This window comes from Sus scrofa, chromosome 14, assembly GCF_000003025.6.
Source record: "Sus scrofa isolate TJ Tabasco breed Duroc chromosome 14, Sscrofa11.1, whole genome shotgun sequence".
NCBI classification, from domain to species: Eukaryota; Metazoa; Chordata; class Mammalia; order Artiodactyla; family Suidae; genus Sus; species Sus scrofa.
In genome coordinates this window covers 113,674,929-113,701,353 of record NC_010456.5, presented here as the reverse complement: position 1 = coordinate 113,701,353, position 26,425 = coordinate 113,674,929, and the positions used below count along the sequence as shown (strand labels likewise).

The 26,425-nt window shown below is 43.2% G+C and overlaps 1 protein-coding gene across 1 annotated transcript in view; it reads left to right on the top strand.

Annotated features, from left to right (window-relative positions):
- Positions 1,771-26,425, top strand: part of ARL3 (ADP ribosylation factor like GTPase 3) — a gene marked incomplete at its 5' end in the record, with an annotated part of 31,209 nt that continues 6,554 nt past the window's right edge. Inside the window, 4 exon segments of the mRNA NM_001031785.1 lie at positions 1,771-1,915; positions 6,585-6,701; positions 18,733-18,783; positions 21,162-21,347. Of these exon segments, the coding sequence (NP_001026955.1) occupies positions 1,771-1,915; positions 6,585-6,701; positions 18,733-18,783; positions 21,162-21,347 (499 nt within the window).

The following is a 26,425-nucleotide window of genomic DNA, read 5'->3' as shown; positions in this document are numbered from 1 at the left end:
AATTTTAACTGTTCTGAAAGGTGGTATTATAAATGAGTGATTGCAATAGCTAATAGAAGCCAGGGAGACTGCTCATAAATAGAGTTTTAAAAAAGGAACGTTGTCAAATAATTCAAGCCCAGATGCGATAAAAACAAAGGAAAAAATATGCCATAAAGAAAAGATCTGCTTATCTTTTTTTGTATATTTGTTTCAAATCTATTCATTCTCTTGTCCCCACATCTTTTGGGATAGTGTTTGTCTGTCTGTCTTAAACTAAACCTTCCTTTTTTATTGCTGGCAGAAATTGAGGCATAGAGAGGTTAATGTGGTCAATGTGAATACAGAATTAAAAGTGGTAGACAAAGGGTCTCTGAAGCCAGAGGAATTCTTAATAATTATGCATATTTGCATATCATTGTCCAAAGACTCAATTGTTGAGAATTATTTCATAGAATTATCATTTGATCTTAGGGAACGGACTGGTTTGAATTATTGCCTGGTGCAATGTGGGTAAAAATACAACCATTTTATATAATTCTAAGACTCAGTTTGAAGGAATTTCTGCTTGGGCTGGGAGAAATGATTATATGCCCTTTAAACTCTGGGATTCTTTGGTTCTTGTAGCCATGCCTCACTGGAAAATGATTGTCAGCTGCAAGATAGAACAAATGACCATCTTAAAAGATTGTTATGTTCCTAGCTGAAAAACAAGAAGCCTTATTTCCATCCATTAAAAGAATAATAGGAAGGAAGTTCCCGTTGTGGCTCGGTGGTAACGAACCCGACTGGTATCCATGAGGATGCGGGTTTGATCCCTGGCCTCACTCAGTGGGTTAAGGATCCAGCATTGCCATGAGCTGTGGTGTAGGTCACAGACAAGGCTTGGATCTGGTGTTGCTGTGCCTCTGGCATAGGCCGGCAGCTGCAGCTCCAATTTGACCCCAAGCCTGGGAACTTCCATATGTCATGGGTGCAGCCCTAAAAGACCAAAAAAAGAAGAAGAAGAAGAAAACTAGAAACAAATATTAGATTACTAGTGAAGAATACCCTGGTTAAATTTTGATGTTTTTTGCTTCTGAAGTAACCTTTCAATTCCCTAACTTCTCTGTTGTATTAGAGTCTTCATCTGGAAAACAGAGATGATCTATGCAGCTACCTCCTGTAGGGGGTCTTGTGAACATTAGATGATGGTAGAGTATTTTGAATGATGAAGTTTTAAACCTAAGAACTGAAGTAAAGTCTTAGAAAGCCTGAGTACAATTTTATATACCCTTTTGTAAAGTGCCTTAAGATACTGCATTAATGTGGGTGGCTAATTCTGTTTAAATTGACAACTATCATGTATTGTCTATCAAATATGTGCCAGGCATTATGGGAGATGAAAGCTATAGTCCTTACCCACAAGCAACTTCACTTAACATAAAGGAGAAAAATACGAAAATCAACTCCCTGTGGTTCAATATGATGAGTGCTCTGCTCTAAGTGTATATCTAAAGGCCTTAGGAACATGAGTTGGTTAGTAATTCATACTCCCAGGAGATTTGGGGTGACTGCTAAGCTGGATTAATAGGAGGAACAGGAATAAGCCAGGCTATGTATTAAATTGCTGAACTTCCTAAAGTATTTTGGCCAAAACTTATAAGCAAGTGGAATAAATGCCATTAAAGGGAAAAATAATACTGTAAGCTCTCCACAACCAAGAATGTTTTCAAGGAGAAGATGTTCTGATATCCCGTAATATCAAATTCAGTGCCCCCAAAGTAATCTCTCTTCTTCATGGTTGTTCAAGGGCTTACTCTCAATTTTGCGCAAATTGAAAAGTGCACCAGACCAGGAGGTGAGAATCCTTCTCCTGGGCTTGGATAATGCTGGCAAGACCACTCTTCTGAAGCAGCTGGCATCTGAAGACATCAGCCACATCACACCTACACAGGTGAGCGCTGATTTGCCCCCGATGCCCTGGGTGACACACAGAAGATGATAACAGCAGTATGAAAGACAAATGGAAAATGGACTTTTGTCCATTTGTAAGTTTCGTGACTGAGAAAAGTCTATGCAGTGTTTAATCTCAAATTTCAAAAATATATCAAGAGATTCCATTTATATGAGATACTTAGAGTAGTCAAATTCACAGAGACAGAAAGTTGCATAGTGGTTACCAGGAGTTGGAGAGAGGGAGGAATGGGAGTTAATGTTTAATGGGCACAGATGGTCAGTGTTGTAAGATGAAAAAAGTTTGATGGGTGGGTGCATGACAGATCGATGGATGGTTGCACAACAGTAAATGTACTTAATATCACTGAAGTGCGCAGAAAAAGTATAAGTGAAAAAACCAGAGTACTATGAAAAAAGCCACTTTTTCTTTTTTTCTTTTCTTGCTTTTTAGCACCACACTTGCAGCATGTGGAAGTTCCCAGGCTAGAGGTCAAATCGGAGCTGTAGCTGCTGGGCTCTGCCACAGACACAGCAACACCAGGTCCAAGCCTTGTCCGCAACCTACACCACAGCTCTTGGCAATGCCAGATCCTTAACCCACTGAGCAAGACCAGGAATCGAACCCACATCCTCATGGATACTAGTTGGGTTCATTACTGCTGAGCCACACGGGGAACTCCAAGAAAAGCCACTTTTAGTGTGTATTTTTCAGATTTAATAAGTACAAATATAAATCCAGGTTTTTTTAATTTAAAAAATTAACTATATTATAAAATCCAGCCTCATCAACCCTCCTAAGTCTCAGCAAGCAAAACGCAAAGATGGTGGTGCTCCCAGCATGGAAGTTGGAAACAGGTCCTGCTTAGAAGAACTCTAGTGTGTTTCTTTAGGCCTCCTTCCCTGCAGGAAATCCTGAGAAAGCTTGACCTTTGGCCAGGCTTCGGGTTTCCTAACTAGGAGCACAGCCCCTTTGGTCTTTGTGACTTTAAAGTATTTGAGCACTAGAGATTTTAGCAAAACCAGAGTTATTTAGCATTTTCTGTCACTTTCCCTTGATAAGAGCTTGGCATCAGGTTTGAATCAGGCTGGTGCGTGTACTTCACGGCCAGTGAGTCCTACTGATTCGCAGCTCTTGCAACTGCTACCAAATGAGCAATTTTACAGCTTCTGAACAAATTTAATGTATAGCCTTAAGAGGAGCAAATTACAGTAGTCTAGCCGAGAAGGGCTGAAAACACATATTATTGTGTCAGGAGTTCTGCCAGAAAAGAGGGGCTAAGGTCTTTTTTTAGTATTAGCAATAGGCTGTCTCTCTCAAGAGCACTCCTAGAATGAGAACTTTCACGCTGTGTCATGGAAATGAACCAAGTTATGGACCCAAACTTCCAGTTCTAACTTTCAGGCTTTATTTGTTGTGTTGTGAGTCTGTTATTATATTATGTCGAATTTTCGTATTTAGTCTTTTAAAACACACTTTTTTTTTTGTTGTTTGCTTTTTTGTTTGCTTTTAGGGCCGCACCCACAGCATATGGAGGTTCCCAGGCTAGGGGGCAAATCGGAGCCCTAACTGCTGGCCTATGCCACAGCCACAGCAACACCAGATCTGAGCTGTGTCTGCGACCTTCACCACAGCTCATGGCGACGCCAGATCCTCAACCCACTGAGCAAGGCCAGGGATCGAACCTGCATCCTCATGGATACTAGTTAGACTCGTTTCCACTGAGCCACAATGGGAACTCCGTGATTTTGTTTTATATTAGAAAAATTAATAGATGCTCATTGTAGTAAATTTAGAATGTATAAATAAGTAAAATTGAAAAAATAGAAATCACCTATAATAGACATAACCACTGTTAATATTTAAGAATGTATTTTTATATGTGGGTTTTTTTCTTTCCACGTGTGTGATGGGTATATTTAAAATAAAAAGTAAAAATGGCTCATGGAGAATATACTGTTTTGTATCATCTTTTTCACTTAATGTATCTTGAACATCTTTCTACATTGTTCTGCATGTAAATACTTATACAGTACACGTCTCTAAATGTTCGTATCCATTCATTATTATTTCCTTAGAATAATTTCTTAGTAGGTTGGTTGGGTCTGATGACTTACAGAATTTACTCTTATTTACTACCTGCTTCATTTCAGAAGAGATTTTGTTGTTACTGGGTTTGACATTTAATAGTATAGTTAAGTGCAGAATTTTTAAACACAGAAAAGTGGTTTTATCAGTGAGTCAGAATGAAGCTATCTTTTCCAATAAGCTTAAGCCACTTCCCCTAACAGTTCTTAAACTTCTAATTTATTCAGTCATTGACATTTTAGAGGAGCTGTCGTCAGCATCATCCAGTTATCCTCTAGTGACTGTCCTCAGTGGAAATTGGGTGGCGGTTTTCCTGTACTGTTGCCCTGTGCCTTGTCCTTCTGTGTGAGGCAGTAGTGTGTTGGCAAGCTGCCAAAAAAGACAATTTTGTGTTTTGTATGGGGGGGGCGCAACTGTGGCATCTGGCTAGGGGTTATATTAGAGCTGCAGCTGCCGGCCTACACCACAGTCACAGCCTCACAGGATCCAAGCCACATGAAACGCCAGATCCTTAACTCACTGAACAAGTCCAAGGATGGAACCCGCATCCTCATGGATACTAGTCAGGTTCATAACCTGCTAAGCCACGACAGGAAGTCCCCAGAAAAGGCACATGTTTATGGACACATTCAGAAGCCCACTTAACTCCAGTTATTCTGGATGAAAAACAATGTCTCTGGGGGGCAAACTGTTGATTGGATCCTTCAGATCCTGATTTCAGTATATCATTCTTGCAAGAAGATTTTTGTGAGGTTTTTTGGTGGTTGTTGTTGTTTGGGTTTCCCTTTTTTTTTTTTTTTTTGGCCTTGCCCAAGGCATGAGGAAGTTCCCAGGCAAATCACAGCAGTGACAACACCAAACCTTTAACCACTAGGCTACTAGGCAACTCCCAAATTTTGTTTGTTTGTTTGTTTGTCTTTTTGCCTTTTCTAGGGTCACTCCCGCAGCTTATGGAGGTTCCCAGGCTAGGGGTCTAATAGGAGCTGTAGCCACTGGCCTACGCCACAGCCACAGCAACTCGGGATCTGAGCCACGTCTGTGACCTACACCACAGCTCACAGCAACACCGGATCCTTAACCCACTAAGCAAGGCCAGGGATCAAACCCGCAACCTCATGGTTCCTAGTCGGATTCATTAACCACTGTGCCACGACAGGAACTCCCCGAATTTTTTTTTTTAATTCTTGCTCATGAAATGCCTTCTCTTCCAGCCCCCAAATTCCTGTTGATTCTCTGCATGCCAACCCCCAGCTCACCATTCTGCCTGCCCCTGATTGGCTCAGCTTCCCCAAAGTTCCACCTCGAGTCACTGTCCTGAAAATGAATGCTTTCTTTTCAAGCTCATTAGAGATACCTATTCAAGAACAGTTTCAAATGCCCACCTGTTTGTTTGTTCATTACCACCTATACTGAGCACGCCACTCAGTGCTGGAACACGCTGTCCCAGCAGGCTCACCTCCCTCCACAGGGAGCTACTCCAATTACAAACCAGCCTCCCCCTTCAGGACCTGAGTTCAGCTCCTTCTTTTCCGTGATCAGTCCATGTGAGGAAATTTCTTTAATTTTGAGCTGCTCTTAAAGGATCCTGTCTTTCAGGTTATAGCTTTTGCTTCTTTTTAAACTTAGCACTTACTTGTTCTGTTCTGCTGAGTCTGCACAGTCAGCTTTGGTTTTTGTTAGCTACACGTAATGTCCTGTTAAATTTCACCATCCTGGAGTTCCCGTCGTGGCGCAGTGGTTAACGAATCCCACTAGGAACCATGAGGTTGCAGGTTCGATCCCTGCCCTTGCTCAGTGGGTTAACGATCCGGCGTTGCCGTGAGCTGTGGTGTAGGTTGCAGACACGGCTCAGATCCCGCGTTGCTGTGGCTCTGGTGTAGGCCGGTGGCTACAGCTCCGATTGGACCCCTAGCCTGGGAATCTCCATATGCCACGGGAGCGGCCCAAGACCAAGAAATAGCAAAGACCAAAAAAAAAAAAAAAAAAAAAATTCACCATCCTGAGGACTCATCAAGGGACGTGGTCTGTGTTAACTGTCAGAGCTGTTTTTGGTGTTTTTTTGGGAGGGGTGTTTTTTGCCTCTTCTAGGGCCTCTCCCTCTGCATATGGAGGTTCCCAGGCTAGGGGTCTAATCGGAGCCGTAGCCACCAGCCTATGCCACAGCCACAGCAACAAGGGATCCAAGCTGCATCTGCGACCTACACCACAGCTCCACGGCAATGCCAGATCCATAACCCACTGGGGGAGACCAGGGATCGAACCCGCAACCTCATGTTTCCTAATCAGATTCGTTAACACTGAGCCACAATGGGAACTCCCAGAGCTGTTCTTATAGCATGTTGTCCTTAGCAGTTTCATGTGCGCGTATACCCATGACGTCATCAACACTGACTCCAACCTAAAAGACCTAAGCCTGTATAAATGCATTTATTTTCTTCCCTATCAGAGCAAGCTGTTTTCAGTATCATCGGTGTCACATTTGGCAGAATATCTCAGAATTAATAAATGACATAGCTGCTACATATAACTTTGTCAGAATTATGATCTCAAAGCCTAGTAAAACTTGGTGTTTCTCTTTCAGGGTTTTAACATCAAAAGTGTACAATCACAAGGTTTTAAACTGAATGTATGGGACATTGGTGGACAGAGGAAAATCAGACCATACTGGAGGAATTATTTTGAAAACACTGATATTCTCGTAAGTACTCCTTCTGACACATCAATTCATAGTGTCTTCTGCCCTGTCTTAGGAGCATTAACACTGTAATGGTCTTTCTTGTCAACGATTCCATTGCCGTAACATTGCTCTCTGTCACTATGGATTTAGGGCTGGTGGAAGGCTCTAGACTGTGGAGCTTTGTGTAACTTGTATAAGTTGTTTTGCTGTTGCTCAATAACAATGCTGTGTCCACACCCACCTTGGCAAATAAAATATTTACTAATTACTGTAGTGGTTTGAACAGCAGAAGAGAAGTCAGGAGATTGTGCCATTGACTCCGTTACCCCCAAGGAAATCAATACATCAAATGTATCCCAAAGAGACCAACCAAGATAGTGAAGGTCCCGGAAACCGTGATACAGGAGGAATGGTTGAAAGACCTGTCAGTGTCCTTCCTGGAAGAGAAAACACTTGAAACTATCTCCAGTTGCTTCAAGAACTGTCTTAAGTCACAGAGATTAGCTTCATCAGGAATAGTTTTAGAAGACTGGACAAGGAGCACTTTGGGGAGTATTAGGTGATGGAGTTGCACTCAGTTTAAGAAGAAAGACGTTTCCTCTACTTGTATCTGTCCTGAAGTAGAAGGCGCCCCACGCACTGGGGACTCTCAGCCCAGGCAGCGTTCCCGTGGGCAGAAGCTGAGACCTTAGCTCCCAGCTCACGTTCCCTAGGACCACTGTTTAGGATTCTTGGAGATTTCACCATCCAGGTATACGATTTCTCCAGTACCTCAGCCTCTCAGCCCCATCCTCTCCCTTCCCGTGATCTTGTCATCCACCCCACCTCAGCCACTCACTCTTACTGTCATTTCCTAAAGCCAGGGCCTCTTGTGAACTTGGATAGGAAAAAAAAGTTGCATATTATTTCCATGAACTGAAAGTTTGTGTTTACTTTAATTATGACCATGAATGATACACTACAAAAACACACCAGTCTTCACTGACAGCAGAACTTACCCCGCATCTCAGTTTCCTTCTCTGCTGCTGCTTCCTCCGTGTCTCTTTCCACCTGCTCACTCCTGTCCAAACGCACACACCCTGTAGGTCCTCTTGTTTAAAAACACAAAACTCTGGGGTTCCTGTTGTGGCTCTGTGGAAACGAACCCAGCTAGTATCCATGAGAATGCAGGTTCAATCCCTAGCCTTGCTCTGTGGGTTAAGGATCCAGCATTGCTTTAAGCTGCAGCATGGATCTCACACATGGCTCAGATCAGACGTTGCTGTGGCTGTGGTGTAGGCTGGCAGCTGCAGCTCCGATTCAACCCCTAGCCTGGGAACTTCCATATACTGCGGGTGTGGCCCTAAAAAAATTAATCTTTAGAAAATTAAAAAGAACACCACCACCAAACCCTGGTCTTGACTGTACATCGCCCTCTAGATACTGTCCGATTCCTCAGCCTCTCTTTACAACAAACTCCTTAGAGCAATTTTCTGTCTTCACTTCCTCTCCCTACCAGGAACCCTCCATGCAGAGAATCAGGTTTGCTCATCTCACTTGACCTGTCAGCACATTTAACAAAGGTGATCGTGCTGTCCTTGAAATACTGTCTTTCCTTGGCTTCCAGAACACCATTCTGTCTCACTTACTCCTCCTCCTCAGTCTCCATGGCTCTTTTTTCCCTGTTTCCCAACTTCCAAATGTTGGGGTGCCCCAGAGGTCAGGCCTGTGCTTTTGTTCTCCAAGTCGCTCGCTGCCTAGGTGACCTCACCGTTTCCCGGTGTTCATCACATACCCGTGAATCCCAAACTGTTATCTCCAGCCTGGAACTCAGTTGCACAGACAGCCAGCTGCCCATGTGACATCTGCACGCCAGTGGCTAGTAAGTCTCCTCCACCTTCCCCTGTCCAAAACCAAATCCCTGTCTTTCTCCACTCCTGCCCCGACCTGCTTCTCCTCCAGTCTTCTCAGTGACCGTCACATCGATCCAAAAGCACTGAACTCCTCCTAGGCTTCTTTTCCTCTCACTCCCCACATCTGCTCCATCAGCCAATCCTGTCAATTCTGTCTTCAAAGTATTTCTAGAATCTGCAGTTCCTGTCATGGTGCAGCAGAAACAAATCCGACTAGGAACCATGAGGTTGTGGGTTCGATCCCTAACCTCGCTCAGTGGGTCAAGGATCCAGCATTGCCGTGAACTGTGGTGTAGGTCGCAGATGTGGCTTGGATCTGGCGTTGCTGTGGCTCTGGCACAGGCTGGCAGCTATAGCTCTGATTGGACCCCTAGCCTGAGAACCTCCATATGCGGTGGGTGCGGACCTAAAAAGACAAAAGACCAAAAAAAAAGAGTATTTCTAGAATCTGACCACTTCTCTCCACCCCCCACTGCTTCCATGCATTGATTAGATCATTGCAGTATTGTCTTAATTAGTCTCCTAACTTGCCTCTCTGAGGTCTCTCCTCAACACCATAGCTGTCGTGATCCTGTGAAAACCTAAGCTTCCCATTGCAGAGTAAGAACCTCAGCTCTTACAGCGGCCCACAAGGCACCCTACCTTCGGAGTCCTCTTCCCACCTCTCACCCAGTGCCAGCCACAGTGAGCCTCCCTGCTGCTGCTGGAATGCTGGCGTGCTCCCGCCCCGGGGTCTTTGTCATTGCTGTTTCCAATGCTAGAATTCTTTTTCCTTAGATAGTCTCATGGTGTAATTCCTCACCTCAGACGTATTTTTATTTATTACATTTCTCCCCCACTGGAATGTAAGTTCCATGTAAACGGGCATTTTTCTTTTCTTTTCCCTTTAACTGTTGTATTCCCAGGGCTTAGAACAGTACCAAAAAAATGAAATGAAATGGATAATTGTTATAGATGGATTCCAACTCTAGGTAGAATGGAGGTGGAATTCAACTTTAGTAGAATTCCAACTTTAGAAGTTTACCATAACTTCTAAATTCCCTTCCACCTCTGAAGTTTTATGATTCTGTATCATTGTGGTCAGGTCCAGGGCTTATTAACTCTATGAACTGGGTAGAGCATCTGCTTCACGGAGGGTTTATGAGAAGTAGTGAATGCATTTACTTATCACGATTCTTAAATAGAGAATAATATCAAAATATAAAATTGTACCACCGAAGTTCCCGTTGTGGCCCAGTGGAAATGAATCTGACTAGTATCCGTGCAGACCCAGGTTCGATCCCTGGCCTTGCTCAGTGAGTTAGGGATCTGTCTTTGAGCTGTGGTGCAGACCGGCAGCTACAGCTCCAATTCACCCCTAGCCTGGGAACTTCCATATGCCATGGGTGTGGCCCTAAAAAGCAAAAAAATAAAAATAAATAAAATCATACTACCATCAAATTAGTAAACACATTTGAGGTACTGAGATGGTTGTCACACCAGCTCATCATATTTCTGGCCGTTGGTGGAGGTAAGTTCCAGTGTATTCCTGGTGCCCCAGGTTTAAATGGATGAGAAGAAAAAGATGAGACATACTATGACAGGCATCCATTTATCCATCTATTCAACCAGTTATTCTTCCAAAATATATTATGTGCCTTCTAGGAGAATGAAAGAAAAATGCTGGGCAAAAAGAAAAATTTTCCCTTTAATATAGAAAGAAACAACTTCTGTAATGCCAAATAATGTGTCTGGTTTTGAAATACTATTTTAAATATTTTCAAATGTATGCAAAGTTTAAAAAAAAAATAGTATAATGAAAACCTAGATACCTACCCATTATCCAGATTCCTTAATTCAGTTTTGGCAATCTTGTTTCATCTTCCTTAAGTTTTTTTGGTTTTTTGTTTTTTTTTTTTTTTTCCTGGCCCAGGGATAAAACCCGTGCCACAGTAGTGACCTGGGCTGCTGCAATGACAACGCTGAATCTTTAACCCACTGCCCCACAAGGGAACTCCTTTTTTAAGTATTTTAAAGCGAATCCAAGCCATCATATTATTTCAATCCAGCAAAAATCAGTTCAAAGTAACCCTAGAGGAGCTTTCTCCAACTATATTACGTTGCCAGTATCAAACAGTATTTTGGATTCAGAGCCAACCTCTTGTTATTTTCCACTGCTGTTGAGATTAAACAAGTCTTGGGGACCAGCTGAGTCTCCAGGGTTCGATTCCAAAGCCTTGTGACTTTTAGCCCTGCCTGCCCATTTTGTAGCAGCTTGGAGTGGCAGTGGCTGGTGGGTTCTATTAGTTTGTCTGAATTTAAGAGTCTTCCATTTCAGTTGAAAAGACCTGTTACACTAGACTCGATGCTTCCTGCAAGAGCAGGGTTGAGGCTTGACACATTTTCTTGCCTGGTTAATTCTTCAGTTATCTCCAAAGTGCCGTAATAGATTCTTACTTTAGAGCAGCTGTCGACAAACCAGTCCAGCCTGCACCCTATTATTGTATTGCCCATGAGCTAAGAATGGTTTTCCTTTTTTTTTTTTTCTTTTGCTTTTTTTTAGGGCTGCACCCAAGGCATAAGGAGGTTCCCAGGCTGCGGGTCTAATCAGAGCTACAGCTGCCGGCCTACACCACAGCCACAGTAACGCTGGATCTGAGCCGCATCTCTGACCTGCACCACAGCTCACGGAAATGCGTCTCTGACCTACACCACAGCTCACGGCAACACCAGATCTTGAACTCACTGAGGGAGGCCAGGGATCGAGCCCACAACCTCACGGTTCCTAGTCGGATTCGTTTCCGCTGCTCCATGACGAGAACTCCAGTTTTCAGATTTTTTTTAAGTGGTTGAAAAAAAATTCAAAGAAGAATAAGGTTTCATGACACATGAAAGTGATATGAAATTCAAATTTCAGGAGTTCCCGTCGTGGCGCAGCAGAAACGAATCCAACTAGGAACAAGGTTTCGGGTTTGATCCCTGGCCTCGCTCAGTGGGTTGAGGATCCAGCGTTGCCATGACCTGTGATGTACGTCGCAGACTCGGCTCGGATCCTGCATTGCTGTGGTGGCTCTGGTGTAGGCCAGCGGCTACAGCTCCGATTAGACCCCTAGCTTGGGAACTGCCATATGCTGAGGGTACGGCCTAAAAAAGACAAAAGACAAAAAAAATTCAAATTTCAGTGTCTATAAATAAAGGTCTGATGGAACAGCCACATCCATTTGTTTACATATTGTTTTTTGAGTTGCTTTTGCACCACAGCAGCAGAGTTTAGTAACTGTGAAAGAGATTGTATGGGCCACAAAGCCTAAGATATTTACTAACTGGACCCTTATAGAAAAAGATTGCCAGCCCCCACTTTAGAACATTATATGTTTCTCAAAGAGGTTGAAAGAGTCAGAGCAGCTCCTAAAAGTGCCAGAGTTATTCTCAGGCATGATAACACGGAGAACATCTGACTCTAGCTTTATTAATTTGGGGGAAGCAACTAAGAAATTGACGCTGAGATATGATAGAAGGGAGGGGATAGGATGTCTTCCATTTCTCTCGTGCCAGGAAATAACAGCCTTTTGATAGATAAAAGTGCATCATTTTTTTCCAAGATATGTATTCATATTACTACCAAACTCCATTTATTTTATCATTACTAGTTTTGTCTTGAAACATAATTTAAACAAAGTAACTTGTCATCATTTCCAAATCCCAAGGACATCAAGAGAGATAGAGCTCAGAGAACCATCTCCTGCATTATTTCCATAATCTCACTCACACTTAAGCAGCAGTACTACGAGAGCACAAATAATTGAACACCATAAGTTATCCAGAAAACTTATTTGTTGCAGCCTCCTCTTTGACTTTTGCTCAAGCTCTCAATAAAAAGCCACAATTTTTGGTATCATCTCTCTGGTCTCCACTTACCTCTCAGGTGGAGAAATACTTAGGAGCAATAAGATGGCCAAAAGGTGGCAGCAGGAAGGAGGAGGACCAGGAGCAAGAGTAGAAACAAAAGGCCCTCCCTTCACACGCTGGAGAGTCAGTCTCTGGATGATGCAGAGTTGGCTGAACTTCCATCCAGAAAAAAATATTTTTCTCTAGGTCTTCCTTCTACAACCAAATAAAATTTTGTAGCATTCGCCACTGCAGATGTGAATTGACTTGGCTAAAAGTATCGTTCTTATTCTGAGTGCCATGAATTATAAGATTATTTTAGAATAGGTTTATGAAACAATTTTTGAAGGCCCATAATATTTTAAGATTGGTCAGAAGCACTATTTAACTTTCTCTAGTACTTTCTGAGTATTTTGTGTTTGTTTTGGGATTACAATTTTTAAAAAAATTTGCATGACTGGATTAACACTGTTATTAGGCTGTTATTAACTGAAAAAAGAAAGAGGCTATCCTTATCCTAGGCTGTTGACCAAAAGCAAACAGATATTTGCATGAAGAAATTGGGCAGCACTAGGGAGGAGGGTGGCCTGGAGAAGCATATGCCACCACAGAAAAACAAATTTTTTTTTTTAAGGGCCTCACCTATGGCATATAGAAATTCCCAGACTAGGAGCTGAATTGGATCTGTAGCCGCCAGCTTACACCACAGCCACAGCAACGCCAGATCCTAGCTGAATCTACAGCCTACACCACAGCCACAGCAACGCTGGATCCTTACCCCACTGAGCAAGGCCAGAGATTGAACCACATCCTCGTGAATACTAGTCTGGTTCACTACTTCTAAGCCACAACAGGAACTCCTTGTCTCCTATTAAAACTGTCTTTCCATTCCTCATTGTTCTCTCCCAGCTGTCTTTTTCATCCTATCAAAACATCGGTTTCTTAGCTACATCTTTAATTGTATTTTCAGCCTCGTCTCAGCCTCTTTACCTTCTTACTCACACCCTTTGCTCAGAAGCCATTTGTCCTGCTTGTTCATTTCTTTCTTGTCCCATGACCTGCTTGCAGCCTTCAGGCAGCGCTCTGAACCCAGAACACCTGACGCCTCTCCCTCACGTCATCTCAAGCTCTTGCCTGAGTGAAGATCATTCTAATCTGTAGACCCCCACGGAGTCCTAATCAGGTCTTTTATATTGAAGTTCACACTTCCATTGCATTCCTTCTTTCTATATCTATGTTTATACTGTACTTGCAACTTTAAAAATGTGAGACCCACTGTTGGAAAACTAAGCTACCACCACATTCTGCAAAGTGACTTATCAGACAGTAGCCAATTTTGTGTCTCCGTGGTGTGTGTCGACAGTGAGTCAGAGCAATGTTAACAACAACAGTAATAAAGCTGAAAAAAAATTACTGAGACCAGGAGTTCCCTTCGTGGCTCAGTGGTTAACAAACCCAACTAGGATCCATGAGGATGTGTGTTCGGTCCCTGGCCTGGTTCAGTGGGCTAAGTGTCTGGCGATGCTTTGAGCTGTGTCGAAGCTTGAAGACCAGGCTCGGATCCAGCACTGCTGTGACTGTGGTGTAGGCTGGCAGCTGTAGCTCTGACTCAACCCCTAGCCTGGGAACTTCCCTATGCCGTACCTTTGGCCCTAAAAAAAGCAAAAAAAAAGCACTAAGACCAAACACATCCACCCTTCCTCCTCCTCTGATTCTCCATGAAGGAAACACAGGTAGAAACCTCTGAGAAGAGGCTGAGCTTGGTTCCTGATGTGATGGCTAGCGCTAGTGACTCTAAATGAGAGTACATTAACTTATGCAAAGGAATGTTAATTTTTTTTTCTTTTAAAAGAGAGCAAGTTGGAGTTCCCGTGGCTCAGTAGTTAACAAATCCGACTGGGAACCATGAGGTTGCAGGTTTGATCCCTGGCCTCGCTCAGTGGGTTGAGGATCAGGCGTTGCCGTGAGCTGTGCTGTAGGTCGAAGATGCAGCTTGGATCCCACGTTGCTGTGGCTGTGTCGTAGGCTGGCAGCTGCTGCTCCAATTCGAAGCAAAAAAAAAAAAAAAAAAAAAAAAGAGAGAGAGCAAGTTTTCAGAGTAGCATTTTTTTTTTTTTTATTTTCCCACTGTACAGCAAGGGGATCAGGTTATCCTTACATGTATACATTACAATTACATTTTTTCCCCACCCTTTGTTCTGTTGCAACATGAGTATCTAGACAAAGTTCTCAATGCTATTCAGCAGGATCTCCTTGTACATCTATTCTAAGTTGTGTCTGATAAGCCCAAGTTCCCGATCCCTCCCACTCCCTCCCCCTCCCATCAGGCAGCCGCAAGTCTTTTCTCCAAGTCCATGATTTTCTTTTCTGAGATGTTCATTTGTGCTGGATATTAGATTCCAGTTATAAGTGATATCATATGGTATTTGTCTTTGTCTTTCTGGCTCATTTCACTCAGGATGAGATTCTCTAGTTCCATCCATGTTGCTGCAGATGGCATTATGTCATTCTTTTTTATGGCTGAGTAGTATTCCATTGTGTATATATATACCACATCTTTCGAATCCAATCATCTGTCGATGGACATTTGGGTTGCTTCCATGTCCTGGCTATTGTGAATAGTGCTGCTATGAACATGCGGGTGCATGTGTCTCTTTTAAGTAGAGTTTTGTCTGGATAGATGCCCAAGAGTGGGATTGCGGGGTCATATGGAAGTTCTATGTATAGATTTCTAAGGTATCTCCAAACTGTTCTCCATAGAGGCTGTACCAGCTTACATTCCCACCAACAGTGCAGAAGGGTTCCCTTTTCTCCACACCCTCCAGCACTTGTTATTTGTGGACTTATTAATGATGGCCATTCTGACTGGTGTGAGGTGGTATCTCATGGTAGTTTTGATTTGCATTTCTCTTATAATCAACGATGTTGAGCATTTTTTCATGTGTTTGCTGGCCATCTGTATATCTTCTTTGGAGAAATGTCTATTCAGGTCTTTTGCCCATTTTTCCATTGATTGATTGGCTTTTTTGCTGTTGGGTTGTATAAGTTGTTTATATATTCTAGAGATTAAGCCCTTGTCAGTTGCATCATTTGAAACCATTTTCTCCCATTCTGTAAGTTGTCTTTTTGTTTTCTTTTGCTGTGCAAAAGCTTTTCAGTTTGATTAGGTCCCATGGGTTTGTTTTTGCTCTAATTTCTATTGCTTTGGGAGACTGACCTGAGAAAATATTCATGATGTTGATGTCAGAGAGTGTTTTGCCTATGTTTTCTTCTAGGAGTTTGATGGTGTCCTGTCATATATTTAAGTCTTTCAGCCATTTGGAGTTTATTTTTGTGCATGGTGTGAGGGTGTGTTCTAGTTTCATTGCTTTGCATGCAGCTGTCCAGGTTTCCCAGCAATGCTTGCTGAATAGACTTTCTTTTTCCCATTTTATGTTCTTGCCTTCCTTGTCAAAGATTAATTGACCATAGGTGTCAGGGTTTATTTTGGGTTCTCTATTCTGTTCCATTGGTCTGTCTGTCTGTTTTGATACCAGCCCCACACTGTTTTGATGACTGTGGCTTTGTAGTATTTCTTGAAGTCTGGGAGAATTATGCCTCCTGCTTGGTTTTTGTTTCTCAGGATTGCTTTGGCGATTCTGGGTCTTTTGTTGTTCCATATAAATGTTTGGATTGTTTGTTCTAGTTCTGTGAAAAATGTCATGGGTAATTTGATAGGGATTGCATTGAATCTGTAGATTGCTTTGGGTAGTATGGCCATTTTTACAATATTGATTTTCCCAATCCAGGAACATGGAATATCTTTCCATTTCTTTACATCTTCTTTGATTTCTTTGATTAAAGTTTTATAGTTCTCGGCATATAGGTCCTTTACCTCCTTGGTCAGGTGTATTCCGAGGTATTTGATTTTGTGAGGTGCAGTTTTAAAAGGTATCATATTTTTGTATTCCTTTTCTAATATTTCATTGCTGGTATATAGAAATGCAACTGACTTCTGAATGTTAATCTTATATCCTACTACTTTGCTGAATTTATTAATCAATTCAAGTCAGAGTAGCAATTTTAAGGCATGTAAAGGTGGGAAGTGAAGATTGTTTTTCATTGTTGTTTTTAAATGAGAATGTTCTTTTTAAAAAGTGTTTCCAGGAGTTCCCGTTGTGGCACAACAGTAACGAACCTGACTAATATCCATGAGAACACAGATTCGATCCTGGGCCTCATAAGTGGGTTAAGGCTCCTGAGTTGCTGTGAGCTGTGGTGTAGGTCAGACAAGGCTTGGATCTGGGGTGGGTGTGGCTGTGGCGTAGGCAGGCAGCTACAGCTCTGATTCGACCCCTAGCCTGGGAACTTCCATATGCCGAGGGTACGGTCCTAAAAAGACAATAAAAATAAAAAATAAAAAGTGTTTCCATTATACCAGTAGTTTAATAACAGTTCTAACTTCTTTAAAGAAAGTTTGAAATTTTGATAATATTTAAGGTTAGAAACTGGGAGAATATTTAACACACTCATTGAAAAAGGACTAAAAAATTATGTCTCTCATTTTCTCTTTTGCTTTCCATATGAAGAATTACAAGGGAACTTTCATAGGAAGTTAAAGTAATTAATGTGCTTAGGTTCCGTAACTATAGGTGATTTTTCTTTCTTTTTTGGTCTTACCTAATTTCTCTTTTATTTTTGTTAGAGGGTGTTTTTTATGCAATAAATAAGATTCAGTGATGAGGGAGAAAGGGATTTGTAATTTATGGTAAATCTCAAAACTTTTCTTACTCTGGCAGAGCCTTTGCCCTTGCTATTTCCAGTATTTGATTTTTTTTTTTTTTTTTTTTTTGGTCTTTTCCCTTTTCTAGGGCCACTACCACAGCATATGGAGGTTCCCAGGCTAGGGGTCTAATCAGAGCTGTAGATGCTGGCCTACGCCAGAGCCACAGCAACTCAGCATCCGAGCTGCATCTGCGACCTACACCACAGCTCACGGAAACGCCGGATCCTTAACCCACTGAGCAAGGCCAGGGATTGAACCTGAAACCTCATGGTTCCTAGTCGGATTCGTTAACCACCGAGCCACAACGGGAACTCCTCCAGTATTTGATCTTAACCTCCCAGCCTGTGAAGGTAGAATTGGGATAGAGATCCCTGGGTCTCCTCTCCTACGACCCAAAGACAGTTAATACTGAAAATGGTACCTTCAGAATGATGTTCGAGGATGACAGGATTTGTAAATGCCTCAAAACACCATGCCTTGGAGTTCCCGTCATGGCTCAGTGGTTAACGAATCCGACTAGGAACCATGAGGTTGAGGGTTCGATCCCTGCCCTTACTCAGTGGGTTGGGGATCTAGCGTTGCCATGAGCTATGCTGTAGGTCGCAGACATGGCTTGGATCCCACGTTGCTTTGACTCTGATGTAGGCCGGTGGCTACAGCTCCGATTTGACCCCTAGCTTGGGAACCTCCATATGCTGCGGGTGCAGCCCTAGAAAATGAAAAAAGACAAAAAACAAAAAACCACACCATGTCTTCCTGACAATTTGGGACCTAGTATAGCAGAATATTTAAGAGCAGCTATGGACTTCACTGTCAAGTGTGCCCAAGTTTGAGTCCCCATTTTGTCATGTACCAGATGTAACTTGGGCATGTTACTTAACTTCTTTGGGCTCATGTTTATATATGTACAAAACAGGATAAAAATGAAATCTATCACACAGAGTGATGATGGGGACTCATAGGCTAAATCTAGAAAGAATGTACAGTGCATGCCCATTCAATGTAGCTGTTTTTATCATGCTTGGCTCTCCTGACTTTCTACGTTGGAGCTTTGCTGGAGCTTTGTTTTCTGGGCATCTCCTTTGAATTAAGTGATGATTTCACATCTATGGCTGACATAAGAATTACCAGCTCAGGAGTTCCCGTCGTGGCGCAGTGGTTAACGAATCCGACTAGGAACCATGGGGTTGCAGATTCGATCCCTGTCCTCGCTCAGTGGGTTAAGGATCCAGCGTTTTCATGAGCTGTGGTGTAGGTTGCAGATGGGGCTCGGATCTGGCGTTGCTGTGGCTCTGGTGTAGGCCGGTGGCTACAGCTCCGATTAGACCGCTAGCCTGGGAACCTCCATATGGCGCCACAGGAGCGGCTCAAGAAAAGGCAAAAAAAAAAAAAAGAATTACCAGCTTAGTTTCTGTATGCTCTGCTAAGTGAAATCTGCTGTTGGGGAATCATCTGCTCCTTCCCTGAAAGTTGCCCTGTCTTTTTCCATAGCTGCTTATTAAAGTTACCTTCTTCTTTTACTTTACAGATATATGTAATTGACAGCGCAGACAGAAAAAGATTTGAAGAGACGGGTCAGGTAAATGATTGTTTTGTTCAGACAGTTCCCAAATAATTGGGTATTCATTAATCTACTTTGTAAACATATAAGAGTGAGGGAAGTATTTTTTGTTTAACCTTTGCAGTTTAAACGAGGTAGTCATTTTGGCAAGCAGGCAAAATATCACTTGCCTAAAAAGAAATTAGTTGAGAATTCTACAAACAGTTTTTCATTTAAAGCCTTTTAGTTTTAATCAAATTAAATAGGACATAAGCAAATGGAATTTACCACCATGCCTAAGAGCTCTTCAGGCCACCTAGAAATGAACTTGAGCAATTCCCTTATCATGTCTATGTACTTTTTTCAGTACCAACTTAATTGATCCCAGGGTAACTTGCATAAATTAGAAGGGATGAGAAGAAATGTGCAAATGAAGACAAAGCTGCTCTTCTTTCCAAGCCAAGAGATAGGACCCTTTGAACCCAACGATGGCTTCAAATGCAGGGTGCACGTCAACTTGATTCCACGATGTGGTTTGTGTACACAGCTCTAAATAGAGAAGCAACAGGCATAGACCATTTTACCCTCACTGAGTGCACTGATAAGAAGCGAGTAGCAAGGTGGATGTCTTTTTTTTTTTTTTTTTTTTTGTCTTTTTAGGGCCGCACACAAGACATATGGAGGTTCCCAGGCTCGGGGTCTAATTGGAGCTACAGCTGCCAGCCTACGCCACAGCCACAGCAACGCCAGATCCAAGCCAAGTCTGCAACCTACACCCCAGCTCACGGCAATGCCAGATCCTTAACCCACTGAGCAAGTGCCAGGGATGGAACCCACAACCTCATGGTTCCTAGTCAGATTTGTTTCCGCTGTGCCATGACAGGAACTCCAGGGTGGACCTCTTTAGAGAAGTGTGCCTACCTTTTGTTGCAGAGTCCTTGGCCTATGTCCTCATCTACCTTCCAAAGGTAGCAGTCCCACATTTATGTTCCTGTTCCCTGGAAGCTAGTTTGAGAACTCACCAGCCCCTTGGAGACAGCCCTTCTCCCTTCCACACCCTGATGATTTCTGGACCATCACTCATGCGTGCAACATGAGCTTGGAGGTGAAGAATGTTAGGCGAGGAGCTGCGTCTTGAACCATCCCATGCTCTTTGAGAACCAGAGTGTCTTAAGGAGCTAAAATGTGGGTTGAGTGGGTAAGAAGTGGGCATTTAGCGAAGTGGATACCTTGTCCTGTAGTTATTATAGATGGAATCAACATACAGTTTAGACCTCAACCAACAATTTAAAAATCATAGACCTTGCCAGATGGACTAGTGCAGTTACTTTAGAATGTGGGTTTGATGAACTGTAATATACATGCATGCATGTTTTGAGGATAGAGATTGAGGAAACAGAGTCACAGTGTCATAGCAATTGTCAGTTTGAGTTCAAATTTTGAAATATATATGCAGGAGTTCCCGTCGTGGTGCAGTGGTTAACGAATCCGATAGGAACCATGAGGTTGCGGGTTCGGTCCCTGCCCTCGCTCAGTGGGTTAACGATCCGGCGTTGCCGTGAGCTGTGGTGTAGGTTGCAGACGCGGCTCGGATCCCGCGTTGCTGTGGCTCTGGCGTAGGCCGGTGGCTACAGCTCCGATTCAACCCCTAGCCTGGGAACCTCCATATGCCGCGGGAGCGGCCCAAGAAATAGCAACAACAACAACAAAAGACAAAAAAAAAAAAAAAAAAAAAATATATATATATGCATATGTATATATACATACACATATATGTAGGTACATGTGTGTATATATGCATTGAAAGTTACTTGCAGATAATAACCTTGGGTAAGTTTTAAATCTCTAACCACAACTTGTATCCTCCCTTGAACAGTGTTTCTAAAGTATGATCTAGGGAGTTCCCATCATGGCTCAGCGGAAACCAATCTGACTAGTATCTATGAGGACACAGGTTCGATCCCTGGCCTTGTTCAGTGGATTAAGGATCTGGCATTGCCATGAGCTGTGGTGTAGGTTGCAGACAAGGCTCAGATCTGGCGTGGCTGTGACTGTGGTGTAGGCTGGCAGTTATAGCTCCAATGTGACCCCTCACCTGGGAATCTCCATATGCCTCAGGTGCGACTCTACAAAGACAAAAAATAAATAAAATAAAATAAAAAAGTGTGATCTATGAATCCCCTATAACAGAACTACCTGTGGAGCTTGTTAAAAATGCAGATTCCTGAGCCGTGGCTCAAGTTTTCCAAAGTCTAAAATCTGCCAGGAGATTCTTGCACAGGCTCAAATTTGAGAACCACTGCCCCCTTGAAAGTTGCTAGTTGGTCAGCTTAACTGTTTTATTTCTAATTAGAAATGCATGGTTAAATAGCATACATTTCATCCTTCCCTCCCTATCTGTTCCCAAAATGATCCAGGAACTAGCTGAATTACTGGAGGAAGAAAAGCTAAGTTGTGTTCCAGTGCTTATCTTTGCTAATAAGCAGGATCTGCTCACAGCAGCCCCTGCCTCTGAAATCGCAGAAGGACTGAACCTGCACACCATCCGCGACCGAGTCTGGCAGATCCAGTCCTGCTCAGCCCTCACGGGAGAGGGCGTTCAGGTGAGGTTACTGGAGAGCTTAGTCACCTGGCAACACAGCAGCCAACCCAGGCAGTCTGTCTCATTGGTTGGGTGGATCTGGATAGAAACAGCTGCAAAACAAATAGTCTGTGATGGGCAGATGAACCATTCCAGGATATGAAAGGCATGGAGGAGTTTGGTTCTTTTCTGCTTAGCAACCAATCTGATATCATTAACTGTTCCAGGAAAGCCACAGATGAACCACTCCACGCAAGCGACAAGCTACCCCACTGGGGAGGAGGTCAGGACAGAAGGCTTCAAAAATGCTTTCTAGGAGTTTCCTGGTGGCTCAGCAGCTTAAAGATCTGGCATTGTTACTGGTGTGGCTCTGGTTACTGCTGTGGGCATGGATTCGATCCCTGGCCTGGGAACTTGCAAATGCCACACGTGTAGCCCCCCAAAAATGCTTTCTAACGCTAGGATTCTTTGATGGTTCCATTGAGGGTCCTGTCTTGTGTCTGGTATCATGGATGCTAAATACTTATACTCCCAAGGTCGCAGAGCCATCAGCAGTCACACATGCTAGTTATCCTAGAAGTGTTTTGTTTTTTCTGTTGGCTATCTTCACTGCTCTCAGGGTTGGTGTCTGTTTCCGGATACTCCAAGTTGGCTTCCCACCAGGGGGCTTCTGCTGACAGAAAGCCTTATGCTTTATACTGAGGAACTGTGTCCCAGAGGAGCAGGCGCCCCTTCATTTGAGATTAATTTAGGGTAGGAAACGATGGTAACAGAGACGCCTATCCTCAAAGAATGATAGTTTCAGATCTGGTGCTTCCTACCAAGCAGCCTCAGACCAGTTGACCCTTGGGGTCAGCCCTCTAGATTACTTCTTGAGTCTGACGCCCCCAGCATGCTCCAGATGCCTCATTGTAAACATCTGGTGTACCTGCCAGGGAGGTGGCCCTGTGCCGCAAGCACCAGCCAGTACTACTCCAGGATGCTTGGGGGCAGGGGGCAGGGGGACGCACCATCTGGAGCAATGGCATCTCCCCTCACTGCCCTGGGGCACGTGTTTCTAGCTGCATGACTCGTTTGCTTTTTGGCGAACTTGGTGGGTTGGGGGATGAGCCTGCGATTTGATTCTCAATCGCTGTCCCCTCTTTCCACTTCTCTTCCCTCCCTCCTCAGACATTTGATACTGATTTGTCTTAAAACTGCCTGGCTCCTTTTATCTCACGCAAATAATCACTTCCTAGGATTATCTCACTTGTCCCATCTGTTTGCGGCTTGGTTTTTTTCCTTTCTGTTTGCCAAGGCCCGCTTCTGTGCTGGGCCTCTGGATCCAAGGGCAGTACAAAAAGTCAGTACAGAATGACTTTCTGTACTGACTTTACTCCAGACTCTACTCCAGACTCCTCAAAACCTACCCCTCAGAAGCTCTTGGTGCATGTGTGTGCATCGTGGGGGCTCCCAAATAGCCAGAGATGACCTTGGCTATGTCCCCAAAAGGAAGCTGGAGCTTGGTGGGTCTCTGTGAGGTTTAGGTTTGGGGAGGGGACAGATGTTAAGTCTTATATATTTCCTTCTTCTTTCCTGGTTTGTGGTTATAAAACATTATATTCTCATTGTTAATCATATCAAAGTACTACATAAAATTGAAAACTTTTCTCTCTAATCTCACTCAGCAAAGAAACTACCATTAATAGTTTTATTCTGGAGTTCCCGTTGTGGCACAATGGTTAACGAATCTGACTAGGAACCATGAGGTTGCAGGTTCGATCCCTGCCCTTGCTCAGTGGGTTAACCATCCAGCGTTGCCGTGAGCTGTGGTGTAGGTCGCAGACACGGCTCGGATCCCACGTTGCTGTGGCTCTGGTGTAGGCCGGCGGCTGCAGCTCCGATTCAACCCCTAGCCTGGGAACATCCATATGCCGCGGGAGTGGCCCCAGAAATGGCAAAAAGACAAAAGAAAAAAAATAGTTTTATTCTTCTCAAATCTCCTCTATAGGAGGTCCTGTTGTGGCTCAGCAGAAGCGAACCCAACTAGTATCCATGAGGACATGAGTTCAATCCCTGGCCCCACTCAGTGGGTTAAAGGATCCGGCATTGCTGTGAGCTGTGGTGTAGGTTGCAGACTCGGCTTGGATCTGGCGTTGCTGTGTCTGTGGTGTACACCAGCAGCTGTAGCTTTGATTCAACCCCTAGCCTGGGAACTTGCATATGCCACAGCTGCAGCCCTAAAAAGCAAAACAAACAGACAACCACAACAAAAAACTCCTCTCTCCTCTATAAAATTGTAGTCATGGAGTTCCCTTCATGGCTCAGCAGTTAACAAACCCGACTAGGATTCATGAGGATGTGGGTTCAATCCCTGGCCTCTATCAGTGGGTTAAGGATCTGGCATTGCCATGAGCAGACTTGGCTTGGATCCCACGTTACTGTGGCTGTGGTATAGCCAGCAGCTGTAGCTCTGTTTAGACCCTTAGCCTGGGAAGCTCCATATGCCAGAGCTGCAGCCCTAAAAAGCAAAACAAACAAAAAACTCCGCTATAAAATTGCAATCACTTGTTGCAATTTTGAATTAACTGGGTATTTTTTTTAGCTCAATGGTCCAAAAAGTATATTACAACCCAGGGTGTTTTTGAATAGGCACTCTGATCATTTTATTTAGCTTCTAGCTTTTAATCAAATTTTGCCTAAAGTGTTTCCCTCAGTTGTGCATAAGATGATACTTATGAAGCCTAAGGTTATTTTGGTGAGGATAAGACCCAGGAAAAGAGAGTAGCTTTCTTGTGTTTGTACAAACAGCTTCAGCAAGGGGACTTTGCCTCTCTAAACGGCTTAGAACCCAACTCTAGAAAGAGAGAGTATCTTGAGTCTGGGGACTCTAAAGGTGGAGCTTAAGAAAATGAATACATTTTCTGGAGTTGCCTTTGTGGCTCGGCAGGTTACTAACCCGATTAGTACCCATGAGGATGTGGGTTCGATCACTGCCCCTAGTCAGTGGATTAAGGATCCAGTGTTGCCATGAGATGTGATGTGTTGCTGTGACTGGCAGCTGCAGCTCTGATTTGACCCCTAGCCTGGGAACTTCCACATGCCACAGGTGTGACCCTAAAAAGAAAAAGAAAACAAAGAAAACAAAAAAGAAAATGAAAATGAATACACACAAAATGTATACCCCTAAGAGAGACCCCTGGTGGCCTAGTAATTAAAGGAGCCAGTGGTGTCATTGCTGGCCCAGGAACATGCCGTGGGTGTGGCCAGAAAAAAAAAAAGAGGGAAAACAAAGAAAGCTTCGTGATCTTCTCTTGGCCAGAGTATTGAAGGGGAAAAGCAAAGCCGGAATTAACAGTGAGGCTCTTGTTGCTTCAGCCACTCTTAGGGATATAAAAAGGAGGGACTAGAGTTCCTCGAATCAGAATTTAGGGGAGCGGCCTTCACGTCAAGGGTGCTTCCTCAGAGAAGCTTGGAGGGAAGCGCTGGTCATTGTCTTCCCAGCCCTTTCCCGTCCACACCCAGCCAGGCAGAGATGACCAGGAGGATAGAGCTGTTTAACTACCATAGAAATGGACTTCCCGTAGATACAAACTATTGCATTTGGAGTGGATAAGCAATGAGATCCTGCTGTATAGCACAGGGAACTATATCTAATCACATGTGATGGAACATGATGGAGGATAATGTGAGAAAAAGAATGTATATATATTCATTCTTATATATAAAAAGAATGCATATGTATTCATTTGTATATATTTGTGTGTGTGTGTGACTGGGTCACTTTGCTACATAGTAGAAAATTGACAGAACACTGCAAACCATCTATAATGGAAAAAAATAAAAATCATTTAAAAAAAAAAAGAAAAAAGAAATGGAGTTCCCTTTAAGTGACAGGATCTTTAGGCCCAAAAGGAGTCTGTGTGCTACCAGACAGTTAGAGTCTGGGGGGAGGCAGGAACCAAGTGAGACAGTCATGTATGATTTGATTTTGTTGGAAAGTTCTTCCCAGGTCAGGGACCTTCAGCAACTAGGTTCACAGGAAATGATATCAAGAGAGATCCAACAAAGAACTGTGAACGAGAAAAATAGTGATTTCATATGGAGGAGAAATAGTTTGAAGGTCACTTAATTAGTTTAGTAGATAGTACCATGGTGTATAGAATTGGGTAGTTAAGACTGGGATTTCAAGGTTAATGAGATTAAATTATGGTTAATAGAATGATATAAATTTAGAGAATTTAACCATTATTTGAAATGGGTTATTTAATAAAAATGTTAATTAAGAAGGGAATCTGCTGTCTATTGTCCTTTAATGGTAACCTTTGGGGACTGGAGAAAGGTCACAGTTTTCTATGGAAACACTTTTCATTGTGAGGCACTGATTGACCAGGTTCCCTCTCAGGTAATGCCTTTGACCTAAGCTCATGCCCATTCAGCCAGTTTCTCGGTTTTCACTTTAAAAAGAGTCACTTAGACGGAATTCTCTGCATTGCTCAGTTCAAGAGCAGACCTTTTCATGATTCTTATTAATTAAGGCTTTAAGTATTCCTAAAAATGAAAGACTTCACTAGAAAAATGTCACTTTCAGACATACAGTCTTTGTAAAAATTACTAAGATTCTGGGAGTTCCCATCATGGCTCAGTGGTTAGCGAATCTGACTAGGAACCATGAGGTTGCAGGTTCGATCCCTGGCCTTGCTCAGTGGGTTAAGGATCCGGTGTTGCCGTGAGCCGTGGTGTGGGTGCAGACATGGCTCGGATCCCGCGTTGCTGTGGCTCTGGCGTGGCCTGTGGCTGCAGCTCCAATTCGACCTCTAGCCTGGGAACCTCCATATGCCACGGGAGCGGCCCAAGAAAATGGCAAAAAGACAAAAAAAAAAAAAGAAAGAAAGAAAGAAAGAAATAGGCAGGGCTGCCAAAATGGATCTGATGTGAAGTGGGTCAATTATCTGGCACCACAGCCCTAATAACCCTAAAAGAAAATATACAAAGGTTTAAAAAAAAAAAATGGAATTTCTGTTACTGTTTCAGATGTTTAAAAACAGTGTCTCTCTTTTACATTGTGGCGAGGGTGAGGGGCATTGTTAATCAAAATGCATTTGAGAGACCTGTCCTCTC